The 14,235-nt window shown below is 24.7% G+C and overlaps 1 protein-coding gene across 3 annotated transcripts in view; it reads left to right on the top strand.

The window, feature by feature from the left end:
• Nucleotides 1-14,235, top strand: part of chas (chascon) — a 765,027-nt gene that overhangs the window by 636,035 nt on the left and 114,757 nt on the right. For all 3 annotated transcript variants that reach the window (XM_075364192.1, XM_075364193.1, XM_075364191.1), the window contains 2 exons: nucleotides 7,810-8,031; nucleotides 10,995-11,143. In XM_075364192.1, the coding sequence (XP_075220307.1) occupies nucleotides 7,810-8,031; nucleotides 10,995-11,143 (371 nt within the window). The remainder of the gene's footprint in view (nucleotides 1-7,809; nucleotides 8,032-10,994; nucleotides 11,144-14,235) is intronic.

Below are 14,235 nucleotides of genomic sequence, written 5' to 3'. Positions count from 1 at the left end.
CCATGGCTCAAAAAAAAACGAAAGATGGTTACAGAATGAAGTAAAATACAGACATTTACAAAATTAAAGAAAAAAAATGATAAAACGTTTGAAGATTTAAAAACCACATTCAAATGGATTCAGATAGATTGAAAAAAGAATTTTTTGATACATTTTGGAAATATTAAACTCCGCCCCCAGGGTAGATTTATTTTTTTCTGTTTGAGCGAAAAATAATGACAATACTCGTATTTATCGGAAGTAATTAATAATAAAACCATTATCCTTTGATTTAACTAAACTAAGGATGAAAGTTATTAACGATGAACAGCCGAAATTGTTGAATTTGTATTTATTAAAATACTGTATTTCGTTATACATTTTAGTATCTATAAAACTGGTAGGTGGTAATCCACTAGCTGATGTTTTTCCTATCATATTAGGTCGTAAAGTGTGAACTTTCGAATTGAATTTAGAACATAATTTTAAAAAATGAATCCATTTTCTCTCCTTCCCTCTCTTTCTATCTCACTCGTTCCCCCTTTCCATACACTCACTCATTCACGCTATCTTTTCGTTTCTTATTTTTAAAAATCTGAATGAGAGTGACTTTATTACGCAAATCAGGTGGCAGCGATTTAAATAATTTACTATGAAATTTTATCTATGTTATAAAAAAACGCGCACACACAAACACATACACACATACCTAAATATTTATAATATTAACTTGTTAAGATACAACAAAGTACTTCTTCCACCTGAGGGGCTATTCAAATAGAATCAACAGCGGACAAAGACCTTCTTCTAAACTTCTAACCTGTATAGGCCGTCTTAAGGGGTCGATACCACGTGCAGATACGCGTGGGGGCCCACACGTGTCCAATCGAACTGTCAACATTCCCGAACCGTTCCTAAAATTTATTCAAAACCAGTCCTTAACTGTATTATGTACCATATGTTAGAATAATATTAAATATTTTGTATAAATAACAGAAAAATATGGTCAACATTTTTGTATTATTTATTCTTGTCATTTACACTTTTTTTTTTTTTAATTATCTTTTTATTTGTTGATTTTAGAAAAACTATTGTACAGATAAGATAATAAAATTTACTTACCTATAATATGGTGTAAAAAAAACCACACACATATACATATTGTACAAAAAAACCTTTTGTGAACATATTCATTATATGAAAATTAAATTAACAAATATGATATTTTTCTTTTTTTTTTATTAATCTGTTTTTTAATTTGTTATTTATAATTTTCTGGCATTATCTTATCTGTTTTAATGCTTCTACATATATGGTTGTTTGTGGCTCAGTTGTCTTTTAAGTGTACTGTTTTGAAAGTTCTCTCTCTCTCTCTCTCTCTCTCTCTCTATATATATATATATATATATATATATATATATTATATATATATATATATATATATATATATATATATATCTAATTAAATAGTTTGATCTCATAGAATAGTTTTCAAGACTTTTGATAGAATTCAATTTAATGTTACAAGTATATTTCATTAACTAATAATTTGATTATTTTTTTTTTAATTATAAAAATGTCTAATATATTTATTTTTCCAGCAGCTCTATTGCTGCTGATGCAGCATAGCTATAAAAAGATAAATAGCAATCGACCAAAATTTTGTGTATCGGAATGTTTGCAAATGATGACGTTTCAAGATCACCTTAGTACGAAAAGAAAAACCAAAAAAAGATAAAAATTTCCGGAAGATCTATGTATGTACATACATGTGTTGGCCTGTATTTACTCGTATATTAATACTTCTGGATTGACTCGACATAAATTCTCCATAAATGGCTCAAAAACTTTCTATAAGTGAGGTATTGATGGCATTAAATTTTGGAAAAAATTAAAAAAAGAGCAGGGTAGTCTTTGATATTTTTAATTTTTTATTCTTTGTATAGGGATCTTAGAAAATTTTAAGTACAACAAAACTACTTATCAAATTGTTTACAATTCCAAAGATTTAAATCATCGAATTTAGGGATAGTTGATATTCAAGATTATTTATAAACAGTTTTTAACTCATATCTTGAGAACCCATTGACCAAAAAGTTGAAATTTGGTACAAATATTTAACTATATATATATATATATATATATGTATTTTTTTTATTAATAACTACAGTGTTTTTTTAGCCTTGTTGAATAATGATGCATTGAATCAAGCCAACTTATGAAGTAAATTATTACTTCAATAAATAAACTTTTAAGACCCAGAAAAAAATAGGAGAATGAATAGAATGGCCGTACTGAAAATTCAAATTTTTTCAATTTTAATTTTAAAAATTGAAAATCCAGTGGGGCTCAATTTAAGAATTTAAAAAAAATGTTTTTTTTTTTGTTATAATTTCTGATAGTTTATATGTTTTTAAGTTGTAGCTGTTATTAATTTTTTTATAAAATAGCTGTTGAGCAAGGGTCAAGTGAGATGCAAACTATGTTTACTAAAAATTTTGATTTTTTTTTTTTTTTTAAAGATCTCTAAAGATTTTAGGGTCATCTGGGACCGAAAATAATTATTCAATTTTCTTTCTCAATTATTATATTTTTGATACAGGATAGTTTTTAAGGTAAAATGTCATTTGGTCAAAGAGGTCAAATTAGACCCAAATTTTTGTTTGAGTATTTTTATATTTTTTGCAGTTTAACTCTAAATATTGCATAATTTACTCATTAATATTAAAAATCCTCTGTGGCATATTTTTATTTCTTAGTTTATCGTAGAAGGCTACTTACTTTCTTGCTTTGTTGTTTATGTATATGTTAGTTAACCTTCACCAAACTTTAGTTGATTATTCTTTAATACTTTAGTTGCAGCTGGTTAAATTCAAAACTTATTGAGCATAAACAAACAGTGAAAATCTCATTTTATAATAAGAGGACTGATATAAATTTCTACATCATGATCTATTTACTGCATGATGTAGAATGTGTGGTAACTCAGATAAATGTTTACAGTCCTGTGATTTCTTTAATGTTTTTTCTCAAAATCTCAGAACATTCATTTTTACCCTTTTCAGAAATAGTAGCACTGTACCACCCAAAAATAATCAACAAATTTCTATATTATAAACTGAAACAATTAATGATTAATTGAATTTCAATTTTAAAAAAGATAAAAGCATTTTGGTTTGCTTTTCAGATAAATATACTATTAATAATTGTGTAGCTAGTATTCTCATTGTAATAATACTAATATTTCTGTTGTTCACAGTATAAAAGTTTTGGATGTCTTGTTATAATCAAAATGATTTCATTTCAAACTCTAACCTTGTCGTTGCTAAATATGTATTATATTGCTTTATAATACATCTTGGAGCTCATTCATAAAGTCAGAATGAGTTGTCAGGGTATAAAAATGGAGTTTCAAATCATTGTTTGGAGCCCAATAAGTATGAAATATGTTAACTAATATTTTACAAATAAATAATTCTTACATAAATTTGTATTTATAAATGCATTACCTTTGTTTAAAAACTATAATTTACTTTTAAAATATAACAAATATCATTAATATGACTTAGTACTCAGCCTTAAAAAAGGGCCTTATTATTCATACATTGTTAATTTTAATACTTCAAAAAAAATGTTGCTCCATTGATTCATTTTGAAATAGTTAATCAAATAAGCCTGAAGTTACTAACCTCATTTAATTTGTATAAAGAATACATCCTCAAATATTTTCTATTAATGCATAAAAAAGTTATTTTTATTTTGCAATAATCTTTTTTATTTATAATATTTAGATATTTTTCATATCTCTTTTTCAGTTAATTACAATTTTTGTTTTTTTAATTTGATTTTTAACTACTATGATTTTTTAATTATATATATTGTAATATTGTTACTTTAGTCAAGGTAGTTGCGTGATCCTTCCAGGCAAATGGAGGGCAATTATAATTGTTATCTGTGAAACAGTACACCTACCTATTCAATCCTGATTATGCATAATTATATACCAACCTGTATAAAATATTAATTTATTTTCATATCATTGAAATAGTTTATATTCCTCCCTCCAGAGTAAAAAAGTCAACAAAATTGTTTTAAAAATAAAAATCACATTTTATTTTCTATTCTTAATGTACGTTGTTATCTGTTCAACTTTTGAACAATAACCAATTCTATGGCCCAACAAAAATTAGGTATATTTTTGTACATATTCAAGTGTACCATGCCTGAGATGTGTGATTGATTGAACTCTAACCAATAAAGTACACCGGTATCCACTGTCTAGTATTCAAATTCGCTATTAAACACAATTTAATGTTATGACAATGAAAAATCACATTAATGTGAAATTTTTATGTAGTGCAAATAGTTTTAAGGATTTAAACGATTTTTTATATATGAATATGTCATTTTTGTTTTAATTATGAAACTTTAGGTTCATTGACCCCTACCTTGTTGAACGTATGACTGTAGCTTAGTTGCATTGTATAATTAATAACTATTTGTTTTAATAGATTTTTCTTATTCTCAATGTAAATACATTATCTTGAGCTGTTGTATTATTGTATAGTGAGTAATTAGGTTACTAATAGAGTAGAATTGCAGTAAGAATATACTAGAAAAGAGATATACATAGCGTATTGCAGATATCAAAATAGGCATATCTTACAAAAAATATCACTTGCTGCAAAAGAGTAAATCTTGTTTCCATACGTTGCATATAGGTTGATGTTCTAACAGTATTAAAACAGTATAGTGCAGATTTCTGCATTCGAAGTGTAATCTATCCAATACCTTAGCATTACGTTTAGTATAATTCAGAATAACTAAATTGTAAATTATTGTTATTAGAGTTTACTATTTAATTTAATAATTATACATAATGTAACAAGGTAGAAGTAATGGAAAACTCAGTTTAAATTTATGATAAATATGTTTACATAACGGTTTGTTAGAAAGTTTAAGCATCTGATTGCATGTGTTTGTTTCATTTATTAATATTCATATCCTGTGGTAAATATATAAATATATTTTCATTCTAACAGCAGAAATATTTAAGACTCATTGTAACGCTTTGTATTTTTATTCCATTATTTATAACACAGTATAATTTACAAGCTATGTTTAAAAATTAGAAATGGAAATATTGTTACTTATACGAGTATGTTGATTTTTCTCTGCTAAAAATTTGTATGTATTTTATGTTGTTTTTATGACATATAACAATTTCAAAATGATTTCCTTAAATAGTAATAATTAACAGAGTTAATTTTTAAAAAAATTATATTTATACTAAATACATGATATTATTCTACTCATATGACTTTCACTTAACCTTTAACCTCAATAATGAGTATTTTAACTTTTAGTTACCTTTCTTCTTTTTTCATTGCTGTTACTGTGACTTTTTTCTTTCTTTTTGTATCATTATATTTCTTTTTATGTACCTTCTCTTCCTTTCTGTATTCTTAATACCTTGACACTGAAGTTTATAACTCTTGAATGCTTTAAAAATTTTTAACTGCAGTCAAGTTAATAGATGAAAGTTAATAAATTAAACAACATAAAATCTTATATAATCACACATTTTATTATTTATGTATGTGTCACACATTATATTATATATAGATATGATAATACATAATAAAATTTAATTATGATATTAACAATTTTCAAAAAATAATAATTTTATAATTTGTTTGAAATTATTTATTAAAAACAGTTGTAATAACTATTATTATTAAGTAAAATATTTCAGGTGCATATGTCTGTGTCTGTAAAATCCACTTGGATATTTTCCAAAGCTCTTTTTATCAGTAGGTAAATATCACATGCTCAAAAGCAACATAAGCTATACATTTTTATACTTCAAAATCATTGAGTAAAATATGGGTAGTATTCTCCTTTATATTGCACTTGAATATATGAATCTAGGTCCTTTAGTATCGCATAACAGGCTGATCAGAGACAATGATAAATGCTATTCATTAATTAATCCATCTTGACTGAATTTGAATTTTAACATTATTTTTACAAAATTATTTGTCTGTTAATTAATCAACAAAAATAATAATGGGATTTTATTATGTAATATATAAAGAATTAGAGTTGTGAGGATGAGAAATAAAATATAAGTAGGTTCTTTTCTAGTTCAGATAATCGCAGCATTGAAAGCATATGTTGACCCAAACTGCATAATGATAGATAATTTAAATATGTATAAGTGCACTTTGTTACCTGATGGTTGAGAGGTAACTACAAAATAATTACTGTACTTGCGCAGACACTATCAAGAAAATTAATCATACTATGCCTTTGATTTTTTTTAATCAAAGGTAAGTTCTCACCTTACTACATACTGTAATTTGTAAGGATGAAAATTTAAAGAAAAATAATCAATTACACAGTAAACTGCAGTCCTTACAACTTGATAGTTTCCCAACACTTGAAATGCCTCAGGGTGTTGCGCCTAGAAACTGAGTAAGATAAAATGCCAGTTGCCAAAGGCTCATTTAATAAACCTGTTCCGATGTATCATTGAAGTTAAACAATATTTCTTTCATTTCACTACATGGCACTGGCATTTACTTGTGGCTAATAAATGCCACTAATAAATAATACCATTTTAATAAGGAAAAATAGTAAGTGAGGTATTATTTCATTTGTAGCATATATCCTTTAATCATTCAACTCCTATAAAAATTAAGATATTGAAATTTTACTGACGTTAATTTCATACAACCAATTATATGTTTATATAGTTTTTTATTCTGCTTATTTAATGGCAATGTAGTGAAGAGTAAACCAATTTATACCACTGAAAGGTTGACTGTAAAAAGTGAAAAAAAATTTAAAACAAAAATTGTTTAGCTTTTAATTTACCTTCTTCTTATTTTCCCCCTATAATATGCGTTCAAAGTTATAAAATACCAGAAAAATGTTATTCAAAGAAAGTTGCAATACCCAGTGAATTATAAACAGTGACAAAAGCATCATAAAAGTTACTTTGAAATCAGTATTATATTTTTAAGCTAATGAAATCGAGTTTTTTAACAGAAAAAAAGTTAAAATCATGTTGCTGCAAGTTAATGCTAAAAAAAAGAAAAAAACAACTTTCACACTTTGATTTAAAAAGATTAATAAACAAATTAAAGAAATTTTTGGGACAAAGTTGTTTGTTTTTATGTAAAATAGTTCCTAAAAAGACTAATTTCCTATTAAAAAAAAAGAAAATATTTAACCTTTTTTACCTTGAAAATTTACCTTGAAAGTACCTATCAAATCTGTTGTTAACATTGCTATTTTCTTTCTCTATTTAAATTAAAAAAATAAAGTCAGAATTTATCTGGAATATGGATACATTTTTAAAAAATTTTAACTTTTAATAAAAAAAAAAAATAAAAAATAAAAAACCTTCATATACAGTTAAATGATATTAATATGTATACATTCCACAGTATTGTGATTGTAACAAAGTCCATAAAAAGCAAGTTATAATATAAGGAGATGTTTATGACTAATAATTAATTATACAGTAAGAAACAAGAAAGTAATCATACTGTAATAAACAGAAAAGTTGTAAATTTATGAATATGAAAAAAAACATGTAGCATTTTATAATTGAAATTAAATGCTAATTTTCTGTTTAATGGTTGTAATAGAATATTAGTCATGCCCAAGAATATCCACAACTACAAAATACATAACAAAAAACAAGAATTATAAATAATTTATTAAATTATAAAATACTTATTTAGTTCAATTATATGACATGAATAAAATATTTTGTTTTGCTTTTTAACAAAGATTAATTTGAATCTAACATTTTTTCAGGCATATCAGTCCGCAATCCAGAGTTTGGAGCCTGATTTGCGTTTGGCTTTACAGAGATCACGTGGTCAGGAACTTAAAGAAGCAAGTAGTACACCAAGAATTGTACACCAGTCTTGCAAGAGTAAAAAAGTTGTAGACACTGAAGACAGTCAAAAGTTGTCTGCTGTACAACAAGACGGTCGTATAATCACTGAAACAAGAAAAACAACAGAACACGAAGAAGTAAGTTGATCTATTATTTAAATAATATTTATCATTTACTTTGCTTGTTGTTTTATCTTGATGCTTAATGACATCAAGACTGTATTTGTTTTCTAAATTATGGTAAGAATAATAATAAATTAATGAATGTTATTACCACACCATTCATAGCCATCTTATTATTCTTGGTAGTAATAATTGTTTGACATTTAATTATAGAGCTTACGTCACCTAGAGTTACTGTTTTCCTTCTTTGATGAAAAGAGATACTTTTGCATTCTTTGATGAAAAGAGATACTTTTGCATTCTTTATGAATGTAAAAAAGAATTAATATTAAAATAATATTTTTATTGAAAATTTACAATGCCTGTGTAACCATCATCTGAAATTTATTATTATATCTTGGTCCTACTCACAAAATCAAAAAAACTTTTCAGAGTACACAAATGGGCTGCCAAATCATTATTTGGTATTTATAAGTATGAAAAATATATAGGTTGATCAATATCAGTTGATCAGGTCTATTATTTAGTGAAGTAAAAATTCTAACACTTTTTTGTATTTATTAATATGCTATTTTTACTAAACATAATCATATGTACTTAATAATAAAAGCAAAACATTCACTTACATTCATTAGTCAAATAGAATTATTTTTGGATTAAGCAGAAGAATACTCTGATATATGAAAAAATATTTTTAATAGTAATCTTAATGTTGTCTTTTATCTTAATGTTAATATGCTTAAAATTAATTTTAGTAAATTATTTAATCCAACAAATCTTACCAATTTATCAATATTAGCCTGTCAATAAGTTTTTAAATAATATTAACTTGATAAACCTATATTTTGTACTTTTTCATTTAACAGTTTTATATTTTTCAATAAATTTCTTTAAAATTGTTCCATTATTTTATACCAAATTTAATCAATTATTACCTTCATACACTCATATCACTGTTTTTTTAAAATTATTTTAATATATAGTATTAATAAAAAAGTTGTACAAAGAGTTATAATATGTTATCTTTGTAACAGTATAATATTAATGAATAAATGCTGATTTTCCTGGTGGAGTGGTAGCATCTCAGCCTTTCATCCAGCAATCCTGGGTTTGAATCCTGGTCAGGCATGACATTTTTCATTCTTTCCTAACAGTTAACTTTTTCTCTTAAATTTTCGGGATATTGTTTGTCCAAAAACTTATTGTAATATTTATCTTACTTTTATAAAAATGTATACTCAAAATATTTACTGGTTCATTTTATACATAAATCAGAGGAATCTCCTGTAACCCAGTATTCACTGGAAACTGGTCACAAATTAGTTTATTAGAAATGAATTAAAAAAAAAAAAAAAATGTTCATAATAAATAAGAATTAGATAATTGGGAAACTTACTTTATCATTTTTAATGCAGAAACTTTATTGCTGAACAAAGAATGGAGACCAATTTCTAATAACCTTTTAGAATTTTAAATTTATTAAAAACGTTTTTCTGAAAGCTTTTAATCATAAGATCACTGGACATTTACCAACGCTCTTACATTTTTTTGTAGAAGGGATATCACTTCGATTTATTTGTGATCCAAACTATTTCTCTTTTTTTTGAGATAAATTTTTATCTACCCAATCTTTTAAAGTGGTATAAATTAAGTTATAATGGGTAGTCTGATTAGAAATTGCAGTGATTCTGAGATGTGTTTAACCTATTTACACTTTTGACTGGGATTGTCTAAAGTGATGGTTGCTATTTGTATTTTTTACTTATTTTAAAAAAATTGTTAAAAATAAACATTTTATGTCATTTTGTAAGTACTGTTTACTTGTCAATTATTTATTGTTATTATTTCTTCTTTTTTCATATATTTATTTATTTTTTTACAAATACTTTTCCTCATTGTTTACCGATTTGATTGTTTTACATTTAAAATGTGTTTTTACTTTTAGGTTTTTAGTAAAGTTTTGAGTATTTACTTATTTTATAATTTAATTATGATGAACAATGATCAATATTTTAATTGTCACCATTTCATTAGTATTATGAAATCATGCAATGAAATAGATCCTTCTATTTCATTCTTGCATGAAATAGTAAACTGTAGAGTTAACACATTTAATAGAACTAAGTATATGTCTAAGGAAAAAGAAGCAAACCTCATAGAGTAACAAAATCAGAAAATCTTTAAGTGGCATGTTTAATTTTCTAATTTAACTTAAAGTTTAAAATGTATTGGTATTTGAAAAATTTTGCTGCAAATGTTTTTTGTCCTATGAATTTTTGTTATACATTTTGAAAATTTTTAAGAAGTCTAATTTTGTTGAAAAACTGATGACAGTTTTCATTTTAGTTGTGATTTATCCATCTGAAAATGTTATTAACAAATTCCTGATAGTGTTTGAAAGATAAAATATGCTTAAATAATGATTTTCATTTTCAATTAACAGGATGTTTCTTTCCCAATAATCCAAAAACTATTCATACTTATAACAGAAAGTCATTTTGTAAGAAACTAAAAATATTTTGGGCTTTTATTTTATCAAAAGATAGGTGGTATGTAGTAAAATCATTAAAATTATTTTCTATGAAAAAGTGATCTGGTATTTTGAATTATTGGAATGTAATTATTGAAGTAAAAAAAAAAAAAAAAATTTGTATAGTTTATATATATTGACTGTTTATACTTTATATTGACTTATGACTTATATTGATTATTTATTTATTTATATTATAGTATATTATATAAATCTTGAATTGACCTTTCTTAAAGTGTATTAACCTAATTTTCAAATCATGACCTCTACAATAGATATATTTATTCAAATTATTATTCAGTAGAGTGAAACTTGAATACCTCAATCAATCACTTGTTAAACTTTCATCTTCAGATGATTTCAAATTATTTACTTCCTGCAGAGTGATAAATGATATCAATCATTTATTTTTGTTAAAATTAATATTGTTATTTAATTTTATGTACAGGTACATAACGAAGAGGAGCCGGATGACAGGAGTAGTTCAGAAGAAGCTCACGAGGAACATAAGGAGAGCTCGGAGCATTATACAAAATCGAAAGATCAAGAATTAGTCGAGTACTTGGCAGACGGAGTTAAAATCGGAGGAGAGATGAGGTAATCTGTCATATCTATCTTTAAAATTCAATATATTATATGTTGTGATCTATTATTCATTTCTGAAACATTCATTAAGCGTGTAATAGAAATAAAATTTATTTATAGTCGTATATTAATTCTTAAAAATTTTCAATCTAGTCTTGTTTGGCAAATTTCAATGAAACTGTTATTTTTAATTTATATTTCTATAGTTATTTTACCATTAATTTTTAACCTTCTTTCTGTAGCTTACTGCTATTCATTTTTTTATTATATCATTTTGTTTTATGTGTATTTTTTAAATCTTTTATTATCTTGATTTTATTTATTCCTAATTAATTGGACTTCATTTATTAAAGGTCTGTATTCCTATCTTTTTTTTGGTGTTAATCTGCAGCTCTATTTTCTCTCTGAATGTTTGATGTTTGACTATTCATCCCCAGCCACATAACTTAATTTATTCAAATGATAAATGTCTAATTCAGTTATATTATTTACATATAAAATGGTGCCTCTCAGATCAAGATGTTTTGTGTATATAAAAATTACTTAGGTTCAATTAAAAACACAGTTTCAAAAAAGAATCGGTACTCTGAATCTATACAAAATCCATTATCTAATAAGTATTATTATTCACTTATATATAGGTTAAATCTTTTTATATATTATTTTATTTATTAGGTTAGTTTATTATTCAGATATATATATATATATATATATATAGGTTAGGTTTTTCTTGATCTAATATATATAGAATGAAATGAAACTTTTGAAAACATAAATTATAATATTATATTTACACTAACATGAAATCATTAAAAGGAAAGAATGTAAAATCATGTAAAATTCATCCCCAATAATTTTTATTTTTTGTTTTGTAGTAATTTACACACAGTTTTAATTAGTGTAACCTCAGACTAAAGAAAAAATTATATAAAAATAAAAAATTAAAATTCATGAATCTGATTTTTAAAAAGTTACTAATATTTAATATTGAACATTTCTACAGTAGGTTGGTTTATTCTCAAGTTATAATGTTTAGAATCTTTACTCAGAAAGTCGATTTTCATAAGAAAATGCCTTGTGTGTAGTAAAATATTTAGATACAGCTCTTATAGACAACTGTAGTATTAAAATTAGTATTGTATTGATATTTGGATGTTTGTAATTACTATGTCTTGCTTAACACGAATAACAACCTTTAAATATATAACTAGTATCCATAGTAATGCACACTTTGTTAGATGATTATGTTGTTACTAAAAAGTAAGTGTAGGACAACTTGCCAAAAATATTTATTAAAATGATATCACTTAATTTGTTAATATTGTTGCAATTATAATTATGTTTAAGATTTTTTTCATTTTTGTTTAATTAGTTCATTTGTAGTTACTAATCATTTGATTTATTTGTTTTCTTCTCTGTAGGAAAATATTGATGGGTTAAGACCACATAGCTGATTTCTAATTTGTTTTTAGATAACTTTTATTATTTTAGTAATAAAGTACTATATTGTTAGATTTCTGTAATTATTTATAAGATTTTGAAATATGGATTACGAAGCAAACTGCATGACAATATTGTTGCTGTTTCTTTAATACTTCCAATACAATCCTAATTTTAATAATAATGATATTACAAAAAAAGAGATTTTCTGAAGAACTTTATTTGATTTATGTCTTGGAGAATTGTTTTCAATAATTCCAAAAGATTACATCATTTAAAAAAAAAATCTAAATAATTAGAATAAATTTCTTAAACTTGTTTTTAAAATAAATAATTTATTTTTTTTACCTTTTTAACATTTACTGTTAGTGCATTATGAATTATCTGAACCTGTATTACACAAAAAATCATATAAAAAAATAATAAACTTTGATAACTAACATATCCTTACTTTTATCAACAAAAGTTTTAATCTGTAATAAAAAAAAAATCTTGAGTAAATAGTTATGATAACTTTCATTGTTATGAAAAAAATAAGACAAACAATGTGGGTGCTACAAGATAGTAAAGAGCAAATTTTTTTCTACTGTACTTCCAACATCTCAGGGAATAGAATCATAGAATATGTACAGATATTAAGTGGGTAAACAAGCAAATTTTAATATTATACAAAGATAATGCAGTACGATAAGAAACAACAAAAGATTATGGGGGTGTGTATAAAATTTTCTCTACATTTATTCATTGCAAATGTTGAATAAATAAATAAATATGTGTATATATATATATATATATATATATATAGAACTACATATCAGTGCAAGTTGTACACAAATTGATTGAAGTGTAAGATTAAATGAAGTAACTTTTATATGTTTTGCAATAATATTAAAAAAAAAAATCTAATCCATTTAAACATTTTAATTTTTTAAGGAAAGAATGTGCATAATTGCTGACAAAACATAGCATTAAAACAATAAATTCCTTAGTTTATTTTTGTTGATGCTGAGATAAAATTTAATGTTTCCAAACATCAGCATTCTGTACTATGTTGTCTTGGCACTTAACTAAGCACAGAAAATACCAAATGAATAAGTTATGTTTATTTAAGCAGCACCTTCAGATAATTTAAAAAAAATAATAATGGGTGTATCTTCTATCAGTATGGATGACAGCATTTTTCTAGTATTTTCTGGCTAATAGCCAAAGCACATGATATCACAAGATTAAAATAAAATAATAATGTTACTCGTTGTATGATACTATTTGCATCATATAATCAACCAGAAAATCTCATAAGTTGTTTTGAAATTATTAAGTTTTTAAGTTATATTAAATGAAACAACCAAATAAAAGGATTAAGTTATTTATTCATTAATACTTGAATGAAAGTCATCCGTATGTCTTCAGACACTTTTAACTGGGATATAGGTATGTGACAGCTATTTGAGTATTTAAATTCATTTACTAGAGTAACATCATCATATGGTAATTTTAAATAGTTATCTAATCACTACCATTCGTTTTTAGATAACATTATCTTTACACTGTATAAGAATATCTATATTTGCCTTTAGCTATCTGAATTGATTCTAAAATTCTTGGATAAGAGAAGGTTTATGTACTATCTAGCCTTTGAGAGTAGATGTTTCTTGAAATTATCC

The sequence above is a fragment of the Lycorma delicatula genome, chromosome 4, assembly GCF_047948215.1.
Source record: "Lycorma delicatula isolate Av1 chromosome 4, ASM4794821v1, whole genome shotgun sequence".
NCBI lineage: Eukaryota > Metazoa > Arthropoda > Insecta > Hemiptera > Fulgoridae > Lycorma > Lycorma delicatula.
This window is presented reverse-complemented; position numbering and strand designations above follow the sequence as displayed.